The sequence below is a fragment of the Ptychodera flava genome, chromosome 8, assembly GCF_041260155.1.
Source record: "Ptychodera flava strain L36383 chromosome 8, AS_Pfla_20210202, whole genome shotgun sequence".
In the NCBI taxonomy this organism is placed as follows: Eukaryota; Metazoa; Hemichordata; class Enteropneusta; family Ptychoderidae; genus Ptychodera; species Ptychodera flava.
The window spans coordinates 35,393,034-35,411,222 of record NC_091935.1 but is presented as its reverse complement, the minus strand read 5'-3'; the positions used below and the strand labels follow the sequence as shown (position 1 = coordinate 35,411,222).

Genomic DNA, 18,189 nt, shown 5'->3' with positions numbered 1-18,189 from the left:
ACTGTGCATTGCTACTCTAAAAGTCAAACCGCAGAACTGTTGCTATACAAAAATACTAAAGCAACACTGCTGTGCATTTATCTCCGCGGGTGAGGCAGTGAAAGGGCATATATTTCACGTGCTGTAGGGAGGGCAGTTACAGACAGCTTAACTTTTCCCTCCAAATTATAAGGTCAAGGTCAAGAATATGTAAAATCAGTATATCATCTTAAGAAAAATGTTTTGATGATTTTGTAAATTTGACTGAATTTAACACTTGGCTGCAGCTAATTATATTCGCACCGGGAGTTGTTGACGTAAAGCGTAAATTCGTGTGAACCAAATTGCAACTTCAAAAGTTAATTTCCAGCAGACACCCAGATTCAAATGAAATTTCCCGCGGTTTGAAGAATAGAGGGAAATTATTGTCTTAGCGTGACGTCATTGTCAGCCAATGAATGGCCTGTCGACAGGTGTTAGGATGTTTGTCCAGTGTCGGTTGAAGTATGAGTCTAGCAGTGTGCCACTCACTGTGAAGCATCCATTTTTCTTTGTTTTGTAATATTTTTTCTTTCATATTTTTAATTTGAATTGTTTCAAGTTGATATTTTGCTTTGCGTTCGTAAAATTCAGTTGATTTTCAAGATTTGCCCGATATCTTTAAGCACATGCAGCACTGCAATCGGGTACAGGTTTCCAGTCGAATTTTTTCCCTAATTCTGTCTTGTTGGGTTTTTGTTCTCTGGTTTTTCGTGGGCGGCTATGTGCTTGTTTCGTGTCGGCCTTTTTGAGTCTCTTTTCGGGGAGTTTGCCTTGCTTATAGACAATAGAGCCCCTTTTCTTAGTTTGTGTGCTTTGTATTTTGTGGTGTTGCCATGGTTAACTTATGAGTTTATAAACATTCGGTCCTGCACAGGATAGTGTACTGGCACCGCAATCCTATATATATTGTGTCGTAAACGTACTTGTAGTTTAGATTTAGACTGTGAAATTATATCATACTAGTATATTGATGTCCCAAATACTACGATCTGATTGGTCGAGACGCGAAAAGAACTGTTATGTATATATTGGCGATATACCACGGCTGGCATACGCGCGAGCTCTCAGCTTGAGCAAAAATCCATTTATGACGTTCTACGGCAGAATTTCAATTTACTGTTATGATGTACTAGCGATAAATCACACCCAGCAACGGTATACCACTCGATTTTGACCAGTTCACGACATATATGCACTCGCTATCGCTCGTGCACATATGTCGTGAACTGGTCAAAATCTCGTGGTATACCATCGCTGGGTGTGCTTCATATATAGTATTGCTCAAATATTCACAGGCTCCCGGCTTGTAGTTCACCATTCAATCTTGACTTGCCGGGACGTAAAACGCATAAGCATACCTTCTACAGTGTTAAGCAGTTATAAATGAAATATGACCACAATTTTCATGGAAAAGAAGCTTACTGGTAATCGAAGGACAGATTTTCGTTAAACTCAACACTTTCATTTCGCTTTCGTAGAACGCGAGAGGTCACTCGCTATAATGACATCCCCACGTGTGCAGCCTTTTCTTGTTCATTTTGCGTCTGCGTAGTGGTAGTGGTAGCGCTGAGTCGATCTTTGGACTTTAATTACCGCCAGGCCACTCGAAATTCAGCGAATTAAATTCAATGATGCAATGACGTGAATTACAAATATTCAATACCGAAAGTAGGAAAGATATCATTTTATCTGTCGTGAGCAAACTGTACGGACCGTGCAGTTGATTAAAAAAATTAATTCATCCCTTCGTCAGTTCGTAGAACGTTTATGTCAAAATGTGTACACACTTCTGGGAAGGTGAAATGCTTCCTGGTTTTATTGACGGCATGTCAGTCGCTCTGGGATACATTAACTGACTCCCCAGCACAAAGCATGTTGACAGGCAATACTATGCATCGCATATTTGCAATAGTAAGGACAACTCTATAGCTGGTCGTTTAGGGTGAGGAAATCGGAAATTGCTGGACCGTATTTCTTCGGGTATTTTGATCCCTGCCCTTTGCTCGCACAGACTGTTGGTGCCAGGATGAAAACGCTGTGTCTATATTCTTTGTTCGGTAAGTTTTCTACAATGGCATTGGAATACTTGTAAAGATATCTCAATGACACTTTTCATTTCCATCTTGTCTGTCATTTCATGAAACAATTGCGATCATTATCACCGTCATAATACCGTGCTTCCATTCTGAACAGAAATATTCGTCAATAACCAGTTTAAAATTTAATCTCCTTCCAGCCTAGTATAGTGGAATTTTTTCTCGTAAAGGCATGTTTTGATCTGAAAATGTATTAGGGCGTGACCGCGTACAAACAAACCTTTTTCCCCATTCTAAATCGCATTTTCTTTGTTGTCAGAGATTGTCAGAAAACTGCTGTCTTTGTAGTGAAGTCTGGTTTGATCTGTGGGGATCATTTCACGAATTTCCATTAAATCTTTACAACTCTCTGCATTTTTCATGAAATCCTTTTGACGATGGAAGTCATGTGTATTCTGGAAACTTCAGCTGAATGCGTCAATTGGTCAGCCATCTTTGTGAGACAAAATCGACGGGGAAACCTTTCAAAAACGGAAAACCTGGGGACAAAAATCTTAAAAAATACCATAAACTCACACTGTTCTGTTCCTGTTACATATAATTACAACACCTTGATCTTCTTAACATTTGGTTTCAATAAATAGTATGCACAAATTTTGAACTTTTTATGAGAGTCAGCCATTTTGAAATTCCAAACTGAAAATTGCCATGTATACATTATCACAAAGGTCGAATATGAGAAAATGTATACATGTATTTTTGTGGCATCATTGTGCTTTAATCATTAACATTTCTATTATTTAACTTCCCTTACGTTATATTATAAGTAGCACAATTGACAAATGGCCACATCGAAGTAGTTAAGCAGGACCGTTTAGAGGAAGTTACATGTCATGGGTTGCACTTGTGTCAGAGTTTCCCAGCCATTAATAGCAAGTTACTAGATAAACCGGAGTCAATAAAATATATGTATGAACTTGTGCCCATTTTTGTATCATGAGTCATGAAGTTGTGCTAATCAAGCCAGAGACTGTAAAGTATAATGCATAGAGAGACTACGTCCGTCCGTGAAGTGACATAATGTAATGTCTTTATACACAATGTGTTAAAAAGTGCGATTACACAATTATATTACTCGTTGGATCAATCGTGACATGAGCGAACGCTCTCCGAAATCACAAAACGCCATCTTGGAGTGGAAGGTCGTGTAATTTGGCACGATCTAAGTGCAAAAACTTTGAATGAATTAAATCGGGCGCCTTTTCCCTACAACCAAGACGAGACGAACAACGTTTATGTAGACTCTGTAGTGATCTTGAGGGCAGTATTTTATTTATAATCATGGACGTGACTTCAATATCTGATATTAAAGCAAGACAATATTGACTTACTGTTCACACTCCGAAAGCTCCTACATGTTGACTAGAAAAGATGTTTTCCCCTTGTCAATGTTAAGTTTAAACCCAAGCAATCTTTTACAGCTTTAGAGATTATGTAAACACAAATATATAATCGATGCATTGTGTTGGAAAATCAATAGTTACTGAAAAAGTCAAATTGTTTATTTTGAAAGCATATTTTGAAAGCATGAACAGGTGGCTTTGTGTGCAATCTTGGCTGTGTTGTGAAGTTGGAAAATGTTATAGAACTGACCCATTGCACTAGCCATCCGGCATGCAGCCACTCAGAAGCCACAAGGATATATTGTGTTCTAAATATCGATTCACTTTGAGTTGAATATACCTCAAACAAACAACTTGTCGACTTTTGAGTGACAGCGATTAGGGTGACATACCTGCAACCCACCAATTTTTGGGCCCTGAAATTGCACATGCAACATACGACAAACTTGTAGTTTTTCTTAGATTTTATTATCAAAAATAACATATCACTCTCACAATTTTCAACAAAGCTGCTCGTGTTTTTTACTGACAGAAACTGGTATGTAGCGGCTGATGAACGGACCTATTGAGTCCATGCCAAATAGCGTGGATTGAAAATTATGTGGCCTACTTTCATTACAGTTTCTAGCTACTTCCAGCCAGTGTCTACAAATTGGACAAACAACCGGCCATTGTATTCTTAGAATTTTGTTATCAGCGCCGGTATCTTTTTTAAATTGGTCCACAAGAACTTCATAATACATATACTGGATTTCAGGTTTATGTGCTAGTGCAGTGTGATCAATCTGAATGCTAGAAAAGAAAGTAGGGCTCGACAAAGGAGAGCGTCTCATTTGCTTCTGCGCAAATATTTATGCATAATCTTCATTCAAACACCTCTCATTGAAGACGTAAATCATAGTGCATTCTTCATTCTTCAATCACAGTATTCTTCATTCAGAACATACTGGCACACGAAACAAACCCCCAAATATTCCCATATAAGTCTTTGATCATCCACTTTGCTAAAGACTTGCCTTACCCTTCTCAACTCGGAAATGGCATACCTGCTAACACTTGTTTTGCAAAGCGAACAAACAAAATCGCAACAGTTTCGAACACGTTCATAAGATCATAACGACATTATCTCTAAATTATAGCTGACAAATAGCTTAATTATACGGACAATTATAAACGAAAAAAGATTGCAAGCCCAGTATACACAGGAAAATGCCGTTTTCTTCAACTTTCGGTTTAGCAAAGGCAACGGCATGGAGCGACAGCCTTCGTGATGTTTATGCATTTCCCATCACCACCTTGCAATCCTGTAACCTCTGGCCCCTTTATTCGCCGTTGGCGGCTTTTTTCAAAGGCCACAATGTTTTCTTCTCACCTAGAATTTAGTAGCAGACGTTAAGCCTTTTGACCTAACTGCTATGATATGTATAACCTTTGATACATTTTGTTCGAATTGAGTTGAGAAATTGTGAAAACTGCTATATTTTTGGCTTATTTTCCTTCGGCATATCTAAGATGTAAACCTACAACATATTAATTTTTTTTCAAGTCAATTTTACCCATCATGAAGACTCGGAGAGGTTTGTTTTTCAGGGTTCAGTGTGTAGATGGTTCACACTAAACAAACGCAGTTTGCCTGACATCATGTGACTTGACATGGTGCAGGGTACAGGACATGAGGATGCAGGCATGGTACAGGCCTCGAATCGACACCATGTCACAATACTCTGCCATTATAATCTAGCCTTTTATTTATAACTTGGGCATTTTCGCCGTTGTTCGCGGTCTAGTAGTCGAACTTGTTCGAGATTGGTCTAAACAACGCATGGAATATTCCTTTTTTGCTCTCAACGCAAAGGAAAAGACCTTGTAAACACGATCTGAATGTAGTGTCGTACTGTAAGCACTTGCCTGTACAGTGTCAAGTACCAAACATGCTTACGAAGAACCCAGGTAGTAATAAATTCAAACACAAACCCTCTTATAAACGTCAGGTAACCACAGCTCTTCTCCTGCTATGCAACCTGGGTAGCTGCCCGTCAATAAATTACCGCGAGATTGCATTCACATACAAGTTTGGGTAAACATGTGTACGTAGCCAGGTTGGCGTTTTTGGAGCATGTATCGAAAGGCAGTGCTTGGATAACACGTTCAGGTAGACTGCGCCTAGGTGACAGATATTCGGACTAATTACTACATGACACATAATCGTTGTGATAATACTTTCTTTCTATTCCAATCTCGTGCTAGTAAAATTGCAGTAACTAAACGTTCAAAATGTAACTCTTCCCTGAACCACTAAAAGAATTGTTTTTCTAGGTAATACATTCAGTCTCGCTTTCCAGAAATATGCGAATTTACCTCTTCATGCAGTCATAGAAGACAAAAGTCTGGTCTTGCGCATGCGTGTTCTGCCCCACAGAAAGGGTGGACGCTTCAACCATAGACCCATGAGCTAATTCGGAAGCTGGCTTTTTAAACAATCCAAAACATTATATAGCATGTCAATGTTGATGGTGATGGTGATCTTGCTGGTGTTGTGGATGATCAATGATGGTGATAAATATTTTTATTACACAGTTGCCTTACTAGCTGGTGAATACATCTTGGCAGATGACTCCGAGAAGGACGACCTTTCTGATATTGTCAGTCAGTTACGTCAACGTCTTGACGACCACTTCAGCGAAAATAGGCACCATGACGTAAATCTAGCCAATAAAGACGATGTCAGAAAATACATCGCAGATACGTTGAGGAGCTTCAACTTACAAGTCCACTATAATCACTTTTCAGGACTGTATAATAGTGTAAGTAACGTACTAAGTCATAAATCTCGAAGAGTCAAACAAAAATAGTTTGGAAAACGTCATACACGGAAAGTCCCCATCGTACGTCGCCGTTTGATAAACATTTTAGCAGATAGAGGGGTGACAAGCATAATTCTATTCTTTGACGCGTAAATGAAGTTGCGTTTACGGTTTTGCTGTCTATATGCTATGTTGGCTTGCCATGCAAGCTTTCCTCGGTCTGTAGCTGAACATATTAATGTATGCTTGAAATCCGCAGTATAAAAGCGCTCACAGATACCGTGATTGGGTCCAGCAACTGTAGATGCCATGTCGTATACATGTTGCAGTTCGGACGCGAAACTTTTCTGAGTCAGTGTTGTGATTTTCTGGGGATAGCAACTATCTATCACTAAGTTGTTATATTTTACTTGACAATTTAGCATAGTTGTTCAGTTTTTCTTCATTTTTCTCTCTCAGTATAGTGGAATTAATATAATTGGTATGATACCGGGTGAAAGAGTCGGCACTACAGATGACCAGGTCATTCTATTGGGGGCGCACTACGACACAACAAACAACACGTTCGGTGTGGATGATAATGGATCTGGTGTCGCTGTCCTTCTGGAGGCTGCTGCTATGGTCACAAAACAGATTTGTAAATCGAAAAACACAATACTCTTTGTGGCATTTGATCTCGAGGAGAACCAAAACACAGGCTGTAAGCTTATTTACCATATTCATGTTTCTTCATCATCGTTTGTTTGTGTTGATTGTGAATATTACAGTAAAGTTTTAGCTTTTTCTGGAGGACGGGGCAACTGTATTTTAGGCATTTTGTGCTGCCAAAGTAACCGCCTCTACCTTTCTGCATAATGTCATCCCATTGTGAAAGTTCTGAACCTTGGAAAATTGGCAAACCACTTTTAATATGTGTCAAGCCAATATATATATTTATAGTCAGAAGTAGTCATAAAGTTTAAATTCACTCGGACGGAAATAAGTATGGTGTACAGTAACGTCATGCAAATGCAAAGAGTGGATCATTATGTGTTCTCTGTGATGTCAGATGAATGATGCATATATAACATCAGCAGGGTTAGTTTATAACAATTATCATGTAGCAAAGAACGAACATCATCAAAAGCTCCATAAGTGTTCATCAGGTATTTACCAAGGCGATATATATATATATATATATATATATATATATATATATATATATATATATATATATATATATATATATATATATATATATATATATATAATTATAACTAATTAATTATAACTTTATTGACGTTATTCCCTCAAAGGTGAACATAGTCAAGAACTAATACTACAAAAATAAGAAAAGGATACTTATCAAAAAATAATAAATATAAATATATAAATATAAGATATAACTTTATGGAGAATATGAAATGTTGGGTAATCTTAAAAAACATGTGTTTCTTTGATAAATGTTGTGAGGTATATCATGCTATCTGTATTGCTCATTATGTAGCAAAATTTGGCTTGCAAATCCCAGTTGTTGAAGTTTTCATTGTTGACTGCTATCGAGTCTAACAATTTTTGTCGTGATTGTGTATGACATGGACAACACATGATATAATGAAATTCGTCCTCAACTGAGTTAGTATCACACCTATTACAAATTCTGTCCTCAGCTTTTAGTTTTGGTCTCATGTGTCTACCTTTCTCAATCATCAGATTATGGTCACTTATTCTCAGCTTGGTAATGTATTTTCTGTCATTTTTATCCTTGATACAGCTTAAATACTTTTCCATTTTAAAATCTGTTTTAAACTTTCTATAAATGCGTAATTTGTTATTCTCTCCTGATGATGTCTTTTCTGCATTAACTTCATTTTTCCATTTTAAAATGTAGTCATTACTTATCTTATCTGTTAAGTTTTTCACACTATGTGTATCATTTTGCCAAAAATTACCAACACTCTCCAATCCTGTAATTTCTTGCATTGCAGTTGCCCAGGCCATGTTATTGTTAGTACAAAATACCATCACCTCATGGATCAAAGTATTTTCTTTCTTAGTGTATGTTCTATACCAATATTTAACCATCATTTTCTTGATAAAAGTTAAAAGAGGATGCCTGCCCATCTCACCTCTCACTGCTAAATTTGTTGCTGACTGATTAACTTGGAGAAGTATTTTACACAACTTAAGATTCAATTTTTCAATTGGTGTCCTATCTGAATATTTCTCAGTTCCCCAAATTTTACATCCATAAGTTAGTATAGGCCTAATAACATGGTCAAAAATATGAATCCATGCATGAATATTTATGTTAGCTGATGAACTGACCACTTTTCTAATATAAAAGAACGCTTTCAGTGCCTTCTTGTATAGAGTCTCCTTTGCAATGTCAAACTTCCATTACATTTGAAGTCTATGCCTAAGTATTTGTAGCTTTGAACAATTTCTAATTTCATACTATTATAATAAAAGTTATATCTATGACGAAGGACCCTAGCATTCTTGTTGAAAACAATGACTTTGGTTTTGTTAGTGTTGACTTCTAAATTCCAGTCATTACAATATGAATGAAGTTTATCAAAGCAACGCTGTAATCCAGCCTCTGATTCTGAAATTAATACAAGATCATCAGCATATAATAGGAAATTGATCAGAGACTGTCCTAAATTAACTGGTTCACACCTATCATCAAAGTAACCTGATAAATCGTTAACAAACAGATTAAAAAGAATGGGACTAATATTGCAACCTTGCCTAACTCCTCGCATTGATTTGAACTGTCGTGTGATTCCACCATTAAGTTTTATACTGTATTTGACTTCGTCATACATACTTTTAATTATTTGATAAATATTGCCATTAATATTGTGTGTTAGTAACTTATAATAGAGCCCTTGACGCCAAATACTATCAAATGCCTTTCTAAAATCAACAAATCCTACAAACAACCTATTTACATTTTTCCTTTTATCCTTCGCATTTTCAATGTTTGATTTACTAATATACTTATCAATAACCGATTTTAAGATGAACATGTTGTCTGTTGTTCGAAATCCAGGCCTAAACCCAGCCTGATATTGACTTAGAATATCATGACTCTCAACATATTTATGTAATCTGTTATTCAAAACTGACGTGAAAAGTTTTGAGAGACAACTTGATAGAGCTATCCCTCTGTAGTTATTTGGGTTATTTTTATCCCTGATTGAAAAGTGGTTTTATAATGCTAGTGCGCCAAATGTCTGGAAACTTTTTTGAATTTAAAATACTATTAAAGAGTTTTGTAATTGGTTTCAGAAGGACAGACTGACCACTTATTAACATTTCATTGATTATTTTATCATCACCTGGCGACTTTTTCTTTTTTAACTGTTTAATTGCCTTCATGATTTCAGTGGAAGTAATATCCCCATTCAATTCTTCATTAATTTCCTTACTTTCTAGCTCCTTTATAATTTTGTCTAATTTTGAACTATGGTTATATTTCTTATTTTGATTTGAGAAATGCTTGATCCATTCCTCAACACTTATACTATTACTGATATCATCATTTGTTGGTAAGGAATTGTTGGTTTTTAATTCTTTCAATGCACTCCAGAATTGATCTAAGTTACCACCATTCACTTCCGTGATATTATTTAAAAGATTCTCCTGGTACATTCTCTTTTTAGTTCTAATTAACTTTTTATACTCCTTCTTAAGTTGAAAATAGCGACCTCTCACATATGGGTCATTTGGATATTTCACAATCAGTTACCCATTGCTCTAACTTCACGTTTTATTATAAAACATGATTTGTCATACCATCGACGACCTGTTTTCTTTTTCACATTGCCTTTCTTTATAACTTTATGAGTGCAGGTTTTGAGTGACATGTCTGCAGCCGTGTAAATTATATCATTCAAGCCTTGTACAGCATCATCAATATTACCAGTCAAATAATTAGTGTGTAAATACTGAATAATTTTGGAACTGACTGGTGGGCTTTGGAGAGCCTCTTGGTACTTCTCAGTTGAACTTTGTTCCCATAAATATCTTTTGGGAAGGGGGTTAAAACCTGTACTGTTGTCCACATTTTCAGTTCTGACTTGCCCAGTGAGTGCAAAAGATAGTGGACAATGGTCTGATAAGTGGGTCAATTGGTGAACTATCAAGTATTGAATTTTAAAGTGAAGGCTTGATTGTGCAATTACATAGTCCACAAGGCTTGAGCCGTTATATGTGTAACATGTAAAATCTCCATACAAGTCGCCAATTTTTCTGCCATTGACAATTTTCATGTCTGTTGATAAACAGAGGTCAATAAGTTTCCTTCCATATGAATTGGTATTATTATCCTTATTCAATCTTGCTCTGAAATTATCTATAGCATACATATTTGGTAATGTAATATGGTCTCTTGAGTCATCTGTAACGTAATCATCAAGTCTTCCTGTACGTGCATTGAAATCACCCATAATAATTATTTCACCCTCGGATGAGTAATTGATTATTTCTTTTTCAATATCTTCAAAGAGAGTATTTACCTTCTCTTTGTAAATGGATGAATTATCTGGTGGGAAATATGTTGCACAGATAAATATGTCTTTTTCAAAGTTAAAAAAAGTTTATCTAGTTTGACCCATATTGTATCAGGTATAATCGTAGAGATTTTCTGTACTCCTCTTTTATATTTATGTTTGAACAGAAATATAGTACCACCAGAGTTTCGTTTTGCTGTTTTCTTCTTTTTCCTATCACTACGAAAATAACTAAAATCAGACAAGGAAAAATTGTCTACAGAATCTAACCAACTTTCTTCTAAACTACAAAGTCAAAAGAATTAATAGTATTCAAGAAGTCTTGGTCATTCAGCTTCTGTTTGACTCCTTGAATGTTCCAAGTCATAAAAGTTAAGGTGTTATCCACCTGTTGTCGATAAGTCTCCGATAAACACATAACAATGGCCAACTAACGACTGTTACTCTACTAGTAACATGGTTGTTTTAACAGTATCATACACACTTATACAAAATTTTTCAAAAGAGCTATCAGCGAATGGACTATCTGGTCATTTTTATTTTGTACAGCATCTTCCCTCCCAGTACTGATATATATAATATATATATATATATATATATATATATATATATATATATATATATATATATATATATATATATATTGAAGTATACAGATGTCCTCATATATATATATATATATATATATATATATATATATATATATATATATATATATATATATATATATATATAAGAAATTGTAGGAATTCAGGTGATCCCCAGTGGAGCGTGGAATGGGTTGAAGATAGAAGAAACCTGGGTCGAAACACACTACCACACCTGGTTGTTAGGTTCCAAACGTATTTATTATACCTCAAACACAACGTTTCGCTCTAAATTTAGAGCTTCTTCAGGTGTTTTCTGCAATAAAAAGTACGAACATGAAAATTACAATGGTTGAATTGTGTAAGAAAACGAGCAATGTAGAGTTATAAGTCTGTGAAAATCTGGAAATGTACATGAATGACAGGAGAGACTAAAAAATTACAATGGTTGAATTGTATAGAAAAATGAGCAATGTGGAGTTACAAGTATCTGAAAATATATGTACATTTACAGATTTTCAGATACTTGTAATTCCTTATTGCTCGTTTTTCTATACAATTTAACCATTGTAATTTTTTAGTCTCTCCTGTCATTCATGTACATTTCCAGATTTTCACAGACTTATAACTCTACATTGCTCGTTTTCCTACACAATTCAACCATTGTAATTTTCATGTTCGTACTTTTTATTGCAGAAAACACCTGAAGAAGCTCTAAATTTAGAGCGAAACGTTGTGTTTGAGGTATAATAAATACGTTTGGAACCTAACAACCAGGTGTGGTAGTGTGTTTTAACCCAAGTTTCTTATATATATATATATATATATATATATATATATATATATATATATATATATATATATATATATATATATATATATATATATATATATATATATATATATATATATGCGTCACGATTTTACAAGTTATATACACAACATTGACTTCATCACGATTTTACATGTCTTTTAATTACGTCTTGTCATCACTAAAAGCCTTCTTGTGGTTCCTTTAAGTGATGGCAATAGATGTTCTGTGTACGTGTCCACCGCGAAGCGAAGACAACCACTTTTAGTCAACCAAGAGTAGTGAGGACAGTCTGCAAGTGCGGAGATGGCTCATAAGTCCAATTTGCGCACGAAATGTTCTTTTACAGTGAGGACAGAGCACGGCAGGGTCGTCCAATACATGGTTTCTTGCATATGGTTCCATAGCCTGCCTTCGTTTCTCTGTAGCATCTGTCCTTGCTTCGCGTGCAATGCCACCTTTTCTGATGCCCAGTCGCCAGCCGGCTCGATCTCGGGCAGTTTCTTTCCTGCTGTTGTTATCAAAAACCTTCAGGGATCCTTTCATCCTATTGCTGATGATATCCTTTTCCCTCCTCGCCACGTTTTCCACACTGCAACTCAACATAGTAATGTATATACTAGTAGATCCTATATTTTGTACATCCGGGCAATTGATCAAATTGTAACCATATGCTTACTTAGTGACACAATGTCTCTGGCGTCTACTTTATGGTTGTCCTAATCATAGCTTTTGAGCTATTCTGGCAATTTTATCATCATAAGCATCCTCGTGGTCGTTGATAGCGGCGGCGGTGATGGTATTGGCTGTGTAACAACAAGATTAACCTGCACACCTAAGGTGCCAGTGGTGAGGTTTTCATCATACTTTACGTCAGTGCAGATGCTACAAATGCCGTAAAAGGGTATGTCCTTAGGATTATCTGATTACTCAAATGATTTCCCCCATAGTAATCAAGTTGTCACTTTATCACGATTACCAGGTAATGATTTTCACGACATCTGCATCGGAAGTTACCATTTTGTGAACGACTGGCTGGAACCAGTTTTGAAAATTAACCAAACGACAAGAAGTCAATTCCAGGGCGCCATGGTGATGGAAACGGTTTTGAACTACAACAAAATCGACAACTCGCAACAGTTTCCAGAAGAAATAATCCAGGTTAGTCGGAAAAGTTAATAACTGTGTGTCTTCGTATGGAAAGAATTGGTCTTGACGGTGACAACCAAGAATTTAAATTGCAAAACAGTAGTTTCCTGGGCGAATATATATATACATACATATATATATATATATATATATATATATATATATATATATATATATATATATATATATATATATATATATATATATATATATAGTGTCACTATGAAAGAAATTGAAATTAAGTTCAGAAACGTTTGACAATGTGTCAGCTATTCTAGGTGTTGTCAAAAACATCAGAAACGTATGGAGGATGACTAAGCAGATGTAAAAAATTTGCCATTTTCCTTAAAATAGCATAACTTGTCTGAAATAAGACTGTGGCAATGTATGAATTCAAGGTAATCCTTTACTCCGGGCCTGAAGTTCGCACACTGAGTTGTAAACTGAACATTGAAGTAAAGAACATGGCTTATCTTGAATGGGTGTATAATTCCACATAGTTTTAATTTTACTTGTATTTTACTTTGTCCACAAGAATGTGATTTTCCTTCAAAGTTGGTATTGTAACAGTAGACTTTGTTGTTAGTAGCACAAATTTCACACTTTGCAACAAAAGTCACGTACAAAAATGCATATTATACGCAGTGATCTTTTCTTTCGGTCGTAGCATTTTCCGGACGTCGCTCGGAACATAATTTCGCGAAATTATCGGGGTGATTTCCTCACTGTGATCGGAAGACAGACCGATGCGGTGTTTTCCGCAAAATTTGTCCAGCACTTAGGGATGATTGATGTCCCGGACACCCACACCGAAGTGTTTGAGTTACCCATCCAAGGTGAGGTCTTATATTTTGACATCCCCATCGAGCATATTAACAGTTATCGGCCAGTTTATTGACTGGAATATTTCAATTTGAATCTCTGTGAGTAGTCTGCTGTACGCCATCTCCAGTGAGAACGTACCTATGCGGTTGGCCAACTCACTGACCGACTTGTCCATCGAAAGAAAAAAGCACATGATAACTTCACTAATGCCAAAACTATCCTTAAAAACATAAACTTTAAATCTTGCCTGCTGTTTTTCTGATAAAGATACTCGCATCTACTGGAACACTTGATGTTTAACTGAACTGTTTTTGGTGAGCTGATGTAAAGACGAAATATCACCTTCCACCTCGTTTGACCGTGGCCAGAAGAATGTCGGCCGCTATCGATAATGTCGAAGTGTTACACGCTGAGCGTCAAAACTGACAAACTTGCCCAATCGTTATTGACTTCTAAACTACCACACATTAATATATTAAAAACACGTTATCTGCTGGTCTGAAGACTAATACTACCATTTTCAGTAATAGAGCGCGAAGCCACTGCAGTGAACTGCAATAAAACTGCTCATACTAATTAGTTTCAGCTGTAGTCAGCTGGCAAAGTCGACAACATTGTATGTCCCATGCAGACAGTTTGTCTGGGGAAGTTGAAATAAAAAAGATTTGTACATGGACCAGTGCATGGTAATGTTACATTGTGCCAATCGTAAACTCTCATTTACAACTCGAGCCTCAGACAGAGCTAGTTGTGACTTTGTACAAGCAGACTTTTTGGTCTTTATCAAGTAGCCTTGTTCAACACCAAAGTGGCCACGGCTACAGCTGAAACTAATTAGTGAAAGCAGTTTTATTGCAGTTCACTGCAATGGCTTCGCACTCTATTACTGCATATGGTAGTATTAGTCTTCAGACCAGCAGATGACCTATGTATCTTGGTTTGGTTCTTCACTGTATTGTAATTAATATCAAATAGATAGAGGTCGCCCAAAGGTTATTAACTGAAATATCCTATGTTTGATTTGACTGCAGGCGTACCGACACAAGAGCAAGCACGAGCTTTTGGAGATTTTTTTAGGAGTGACCACACTCGATTTTGGTTCAAGGGGCCACCATATCTTCCCGCTCTGTTCATAACGGATACCGGTAAGTCGCCAGTATACCAGGTTATCTCTTATACGCAAAGGCATTATTATAATTCCAGTTGTTTGTGGTGTTCTTCCCGAGGCTAATGAAAAGAAGGTGATGTAAAGAGCAATCCACGGTCGGCGAAGTTCAGTCTTCCAAATCAGACCGTGCGTATAACCATCTTGCAGTTTCTTGTGCAGCATTTTAAGTTCTTCAACAGAATCAAAATCGTGTGGCCCAATCAGAAGAGGGAAGGCAACTAAAATTGCCTATGTTAATTTACAACGCACGGGGCTTGCCCCTTTCAGTATGCTTGTATCAAGGGCATCGCTCCACTTAAAAATCGAGTTCACTGGCGCTATTTGATTGTCAATCACGCAAGTTAAAGATGTGTTCCTTTACGTCATTAGTAATCCAAGGCTCACAGGCTTCATCGAAATTTCAATCAGACACAGTATACTTTCACGTACAACCGCTTGATGGCGCTCATCAATCACGCGAAACTTTAAAACTCAGCACTTGTGAAGTCAACAAATGATCAACTCATTTGTATTTCAAGACATTTTGGTTACATACAGGACGTAAACATTGTAGTTCAAGACTCGAGTCACACACGTTGAGACGTGCAACGAAATTTGCTTGGCAATGTCTGACAACTTATTGGAATTAGCACTATAGACTAATTTAAATAAGGTAAAAAAGACTGGATTCTAGTTTGCATTAATCTATTGGACTTTACAGAACCTCACTCACAGTTACTTTTGCGGCCGATATGAATGTATCTATCGAATGTAAAATACTTCATCCGTAGTGATTTTTTATCAAATTTGCCCCAACCATTCCATAAACAGCAAGTGCAGAATTGGTACATGCATGACTCAACTTCAGTTTTCTCAAATGTACCTTGTTTCACTGAATTTCCCCAGCTAATTTCCGAAAGCCGATGACAGATTGTTATCACAAACCATGTGACAACAAAGGAATGATAACCAACGATAACCTGCTGTTCCTAGCAAGGACAACCAAAGCAGCGGTTAACATGCTGATTGAACTAGGATCTGAAAATTCGACTCGCTGTTCTGTGGGTATGTACATACTTTAAATTCGTTGGCAAGATACAAATAAAAAGAGCCCAATGGTTGTTCTGCTAGTATTGCATAGCTTTATCCAATGCAGTTCTGTTTTAGTAGCAGCAAGTTATGTCATAAGAAGCAGGCAACATACTGAGAGGGTACTACAATACATACCACAAGTTCCATTCACATAATCACGTGACGGATAAAGAACGTCGAATAATTTCTGTGTATCTACAAGAAATACATAAGCTAATTAGCTGATAGCTAATTAAAAGTCTGAAAATCTCCCTGCACTGGAATCATGTATGGTCGAAAATTTTGTAGTTCTTGGTTGATTTTGAGATGTTCAATAAATGTTATGCATCTTTGTCCTCTAAAAATGTACAAAAATTCCTCTAAAAAGATGTAAGGTTTTGTTGTTGTTCATAAAGCATGTTCCGGTGACTTTACCCGGGTCTTCATAATATTAATTATTATATAGACTGACCAGTTTTTGTATTTGTCCTTGGTGTCTTAAAGTCTTTCTCCTCTCGATATTTATCTATTTTTGCCTCCCGCCCTTTCCTTATTGTGGTCCCGTTGACGTCATAATTTAGCAAAGGTTTCTCCACGTAATATGAATTGATTTATAGGTGTATCGCTTATCAGGTTTTTTTTCATAATTTTGCCTCATAACGTTTCTGATATTTCTCCCAAATGCAGGAGGAGCAAGCTCACCACACCAATATGGTGTGACGTTCAGCGTTGCCGTCAGCGCCCTCATCGGCGTAATCAGCGGTTGGATTTGTGTTCACTGACGACAATAACAAAGACGAATAACATTACTGTTTTATCGATTTCCTTTGATTTCAGTACTGTGATTTCACTAATTCTTCATCATACTGATCGGAAAGGTATTCATGATATTCTCACAAGCATACACTTTTAATAATTTGGTTTGGTAAAGTTTTGATAATTCCTTTCGAGTGTAAGATAGAATTCAAAGTTGCTCTGCCGGACCAAAGCTCTCCACATATACAGATATGTAAACTGAGAATGCTGCCGTGTTTTAGCATATATTGTACTTTTCTGTAAATTGAAACTTTCGACACCAATGTGCAACTCCTTGAAATTGTAATAATCAACGTCACGAACAGTATTCACCGTCGATTACTTCAAAAATCCATTAATTATACATATACAAATATGTAATTAGCTTAAAATACAGAGGGGGGGGGGACGAGAGGCTGAGGGGGAAAGCATCAGAGGGGCTGTTCCCTGTCTTGCATGGGAAATTTTGAGTAACTGATGTGTGCAATGGTGCAGTCTCGTGCAATCTGAGATGTGATTGTTAATTTGTTTTTTACAAAGTAAAACTTTTAGAACACCCAAGGGGGCACGAGAGGGGGTTCCCTCTCTCGTATCGAAAATTTTGAGAAATTGATGTGTGTAATGGTACAATTTAAGAGGCGTTCAATTTATTTTGTACTCGGTACATTGTTTGAAAATAACATTGAACACTGGTATTTTTTACAGTTTTGCATGATCAGTGTTTGAGTCACAGTATTCAACAACCAAACAATGACAATACATTTTGTGAAAAAGAGTTCTGAGTTTGCCAGAGATTGAAGACCAACGTATATGCAGGAATGGAAAATCTGTGACCTTCTTGTGTCAGTTCTCCACCTGCCAGCTTTTAATGAAAAACCTGAACGCGGTATGGTTAAATGTCAAAATGGTTATTGAACTGAAGTCAATTAAAATATATATTTCTGTGATACATGTAATAAAGGATGTTTTCACAACAGTTCAGTTTTGTCCTAGATCCTGTGAAAAATTTGAGAAATTGATACGTGCAATGGTGCAGTCTGG

At 36.5% G+C, this 18,189-nt stretch overlaps 1 protein-coding gene across 1 annotated transcript; it reads left to right on the top strand.

The window, feature by feature from the left end:
• The first annotated feature begins 1,911 nt into the window (after nt 1-1,911).
• On the top strand, nt 1,912-17,994 carry LOC139139169 (uncharacterized). Its single transcript, XM_070707977.1, has 8 exons — nt 1,912-2,078; nt 6,038-6,264; nt 6,724-6,964; nt 13,144-13,322; nt 13,978-14,146; nt 15,167-15,280; nt 16,189-16,347; nt 17,041-17,994. Exons 1-8 carry the CDS (start codon nt 2,048-2,050, stop codon nt 17,133-17,135), a joined length of 1,215 nt encoding a protein of 404 aa, XP_070564078.1. The 5' UTR covers nt 1,912-2,047; the 3' UTR covers nt 17,136-17,994.
• The last annotated feature ends 195 nt before the right edge of the window (nt 17,995-18,189 follow it).